The sequence below is a fragment of the Trifolium pratense genome, linkage group LG4 (genome assembly GCF_020283565.1).
Source record: "Trifolium pratense cultivar HEN17-A07 linkage group LG4, ARS_RC_1.1, whole genome shotgun sequence".
Classification (NCBI taxonomy): Eukaryota; Viridiplantae; Streptophyta; class Magnoliopsida; order Fabales; family Fabaceae; genus Trifolium; species Trifolium pratense.
Window position 1 is genome coordinate 18,817,614 of NC_060062.1, and position 4,667 is coordinate 18,822,280.

Genomic DNA, 4,667 nt, shown 5'->3' on the forward strand with positions numbered 1-4,667 from the left:
TCCACCAAAACATAACATTGGACTAATAATATTTCTTCTGAGGCAAAAACAAATGAAATAATTATTATAGATAAAAATAAGCTGATTCTTATCGTGGAATAGAGGATTAATAAAATTAGTAATTGATCATAGTCTCAAATAAAAACTCTAGTATAAAAGACAAAGACAAGATAAACCTTCAAAAAATTCCAATGGCCTCTTCTTCTATGTATTCATGTATTATTATTCTCAATGTAGTTGTAAAACTCCTCCCATGTATACTTTTTATCTGCAAAATTCATGGTGGAGAGTAGTATATCCTATACACCAACTTTTCCATGTCTATGAATATGACTTTTCCAGCTATAACTCTCGGATTTTGCATCTTCGTCATCTTCCATGCTATCACCTTCAGTTGGGGATGTCCCTCCTCGGGATCCTGTAGCTAAATGAAGCGGACTTTGTGGAGAACCAGATGCTGTACTGCTACCTTTGGATGAGTCGTTGTATTGTTCTTGAGACATCCATAAGCCTCCAAGAACTACGACAGACTCATTACCACTTGTAGCTGGAACTCTCCGCGTATGAAGCCGGTATTTCTGCAATAATAATCAAGAACCATATATTAAATCTACAATCCAAGCTTTATAACACAAGCAAATCTAAATCCTAAATGCCTCATGTCCAGACACCGTGACGAGGAATATCCTATTGAATGTGCATAATCATCTAAATCCTAAATCCTAAATTGACTATATCATAATCATCATCATCAACAAAAATAAATAAGTTCTGGAGAAAAAAAAAAAAAAAAAAAAAAAGAAAACCAAGAACTCACTTGCAAATGGCTCTTCACTTCATCATTAGTCAGGCCATCAACTTGCATAAGTTCTCGAATTTGCTTTGGAGTTGCTGCTGCAGTTTCAAGAGTCGGTTAGAAAAATGAAGCAAACAAAATGTAATGTTTATTACAACCTACTAAATTCATGTATGCAAAATTGCAAAGGCGAATCATTTAGACTTGAAAGGCCTAGAGATTTTTCATTCTTAACCCTCCGATTCCTAAGAGAAGGGGGTAATCTGGAATTCAGTCGGAATGTAAGTAAAATCCTATAAAGAATTGTTCTAGTCAGGATTCGAACTCTAACTATAGATAGGCCTACAGATTGACATGTCTATAGATAACACTACTATTTGTCCTCTTGCTGATCTAAATTTACATAATCCATAACTTTACCTATGAACTAAACAGAACAAACTTTTAATTTCCAATCAACACAATTTTAGGCATCAAATCCCTGAACTTTTAAGATTGGCATTCACTTCTAGCACATCCATCCATTTACTAATCTATAATTTCCAAAATGGTGAAAATTGAGTATTATGTTATAAGCTTCATAACAGAAGAAGTAAAATAAATGTACATTTCTAATTTAAGAAAGTGAAATACTATATGCTATATCACAAAATCAATAAAATTACTGGTAACTAATAACTAATAGTTTCAGACTCTAACCTTGAGTACCTCCAAGCTTCTGCAATGCATTGACAAATCGCCGGTGCAATTCAGGCGACCAGCATCTCCTCTGTTTTCTAGAAGTCTGTTGTGGCTGAAGTGGCGGAGTGCGCAAACTCGGCTGCACGGTTGGAGGAGAAGACGAAACTGCCCTATTAGAACTGCTTCTCGATCCCTTCGAACCAAATCCTTCCCTCAAACTTTTCACCCCAGAACTAAGAAGAGAGAATCCATTCATAACAGTTTCTTCCTTCTCTTCTTTAGGTGCCGATAGTTTCACCGTTGTCACCGGAACAGAAGAATATGTCGAAAAAGGCATAAAAGCACTTCCTCCATTCCTATTACTACTACAAGATTGAAAAGTTTCTTCAGCTATAGTCATAGATTGTCCTTCCTCATCCCTTTTCTATCATCACCAAAACAAACACAAAAACAAAAACCTCATTAAGATTACTGATTAACAATTTCTTTTTAAAATTTCGGGATTAAATTAAATTAATCTCAATGAATAATGTTCCTTTTTAGTACCTTAGTTTCTAATTTATTATGATTATTGTTATGTTTATCATGATCAACAACATTATTATTAATAGTAGTTGTGTTGTTATTCCATAGCTGAACAGAACTCATCCAATTCTTCTTATCTCTGCATTCATTGTTATTGTTGTTTTCTCTATCATCATTATTGTTATTTTCTTGACTTTGATCAATCTCTTTCTTCAAAGGAATAAACTCTTCCAAAACAGGAACAGAATTCTGAGTTCGACATTTTTCCAATTCTTCTTTCAAAACTGAAATTGCTGCAATAAACAAAACATATTCACACAAACAAAACAACAAACACATTAGCTTCATTGAATTTGAACATTCAAAGTTTACAACTTTATTCAAATCCCACATCATAAAATTCAAAAGGGTATCGTAAAATGTAAAGAAAAGCAAGTTTAAACAAAGAATAATTATTATTATGATGATGATGAATGAAACGAACCATCGATTAAGAGAAGCATGCAAAGAGGGAGTTCTCGTTTGAAAGCTTGGATCTTATTGAGTTCTTCTTCGAATCTGGAGACGAAATCGTGGAGTTTGGAGAGTTTATCGGAGGTATTTTGAAGGGTGGAAAGGTGATAGAGGAAATTAGCGATGGTTTTGGGGACGAAAGCTGGTCTTAAATCTAAACTCAGTTCTGAAGGAACAACACAACCCATTGGTTTGGATTGGATCTTGTTCTTTATTGATTTTTGGCTGTTAGATTCAGATTTTGTTTGAGGAGTTGTTGTTGTTATTGTTGTTGTTGCAGGGGAAGAAGAAGAAGATGAAGATTGTGGGAGGAGGAAAGAGAGAATAGTGAGTTGAAGATGTGATGGGATTTATATAAAATGTGAATGGGAATGAGGACAGTGAGATTATTATTATTATTGATTTATTTAAAAACACTTTGAAAAATCACACCGAGAAAATACACAGTAAATAATTATTTTTATTTAATATTCTTATAAATTTAATCTTATTTCATGTATACTCTTATTTAAGAAAAATGTCATAATAATTTGGAGTTCAGCCGCAAAGTAATAAAGTTCGACCAAAATATTATTCCACACAAAAATTGAACTAGAGTTTTCCTGAAGAATACATCCTTTAATATAACTCATTAACCATGAGTCTAATTTTTAAAATTTTAATATTTTTGAGTGTATAAAAAAGATTTGGATTAATTTAATGTCACATTTTTATAATTATACAGTAATTTTTTTATAATAGGAAAAGTGTGTAAGATAAAAAGGGGAGAGCTACATTAAAAAAAAATAGAGCTTGTAAAAAAAAAGAGAGTGATTAATATACATAAATAAAAAATGTAACAACAAAAATACAAAAGAAACTCTTTAAATTAATACCCAATAAATTAATAAATTCTCTAAAATAATAAATTTGTCCGGTCCCGACTTGGGCCAATGTAAAAAATTGAAAAACTCGATAAAATAATAAGATAATAATTTTTCGGGAGATCCTTTTATAATTTTCGGTCCCAAAAAAATCATAAATTAATAATTCATAGAAACTGAAAAAAAATATATTACACTCTATTGAAATATGATTCAATAGTTGTCTGATTTCCAATGCATATGAACACAATAGTTACTAATTTACGTTGAATCTCAAGGTTCGCTGCAACGTAATTCTAAGAGACATAGACTAATTTGTCTTTTTATTTAGTATGTACAGTATAATTACTTAAAAACTTTTTAAATTCATAATTATTAATTTATCAATAAATTAATAACTCTCTAAATTAATAAATTTCTTCCATCATAATATTATTAATTTAAAAAGTTTATATTGTACTGTATATACTTAAATAAAAATGAATAAAAAGGGAAAGTGGGTTAGATGATGTGAATGTGAAATTTGAGAGAATGCGGAGAATCTTTCTCTCTCTCTTATGCAGAAGAGATTGTGAGAGAAAATGAAAGCAACGACGAATGAGGTTTTGTGAGTCACTTTCGGGTCATCGCGTATTTAATCCATCCTTCACTGCCTTATCATTTCTTCAACCTCATTCATTCATTTCTTTTTTTTTTTCTTTTTTTTTTCTATTTTTATGACAATTTCCTATAGTAGTAGAATTTTTTAACTAAATGATGGTGTACTAGAATCTTTCCTTCTTCTAGATTTTAAATATCATAAAATTAAAAAAATTAAAATTATTAAAATTTTATTTGAGATCGTCAATGTTATAAAAAACGTTTTGACTAATATGAACAAGTGTATCATATCTTTCGAGATGCATAGGTTAACAATATCGTTATAACGAATACGAATTTTATAAAATCTACCGTTGGATTGAAAGTTTATATCATATAGATCATCTATGTCAAATTTTAAAGAAATTGAAAATCATATGATATGTCATTGAGATCCATCAAAATTAACGGTATTTAATAAAAATTCATAAACTGTTAATCTTGACGGGTCTCAATAACATATCATATGATTTTCAATTTCTTGAAAATTTGACATGGATGATCTCTATGATATAAACTATCAATCTAACGGTAGATTTTAAAAAATTCGCATTCGTTATAATAATATCATTAACTTGTGCATCATGGAAGACATGATAAATATTTTGAAAATTAAGAAATTAAAATTGTAAAGAGTTATTTTTTAGAAT

At 30.3% G+C, this 4,667-nt stretch overlaps 1 protein-coding gene across 2 annotated transcripts; it reads right to left on the reverse strand.

The window, feature by feature from the left end:
• Positions 1–2,898, reverse strand: LOC123924230 (myb family transcription factor EFM-like). 2 transcript variants are annotated; one of them, XM_045977056.1, is made up of 5 exons: positions 2,487–2,898; positions 2,024–2,295; positions 1,496–1,901; positions 818–894; positions 1–578 (listed from the first exon to the last, which is right to left on the reverse strand). In XM_045977056.1, the coding sequence occupies exons 1-5, from the start codon at positions 2,701–2,703 to the stop codon at positions 300–302; spliced, it is 1,251 nt and encodes a 416-aa protein (XP_045833012.1). In that variant the 5' UTR covers positions 2,704–2,898; the 3' UTR covers positions 1–299. The 2 variants fall into 2 exon arrangements, with proteins under 2 accessions (XP_045833012.1, XP_045833013.1); XM_045977057.1 differs by having other exon boundaries at positions 818–891; positions 2,487–2,897.
• Between the last annotated feature and the right edge of the window lie 1,769 nt (positions 2,899–4,667).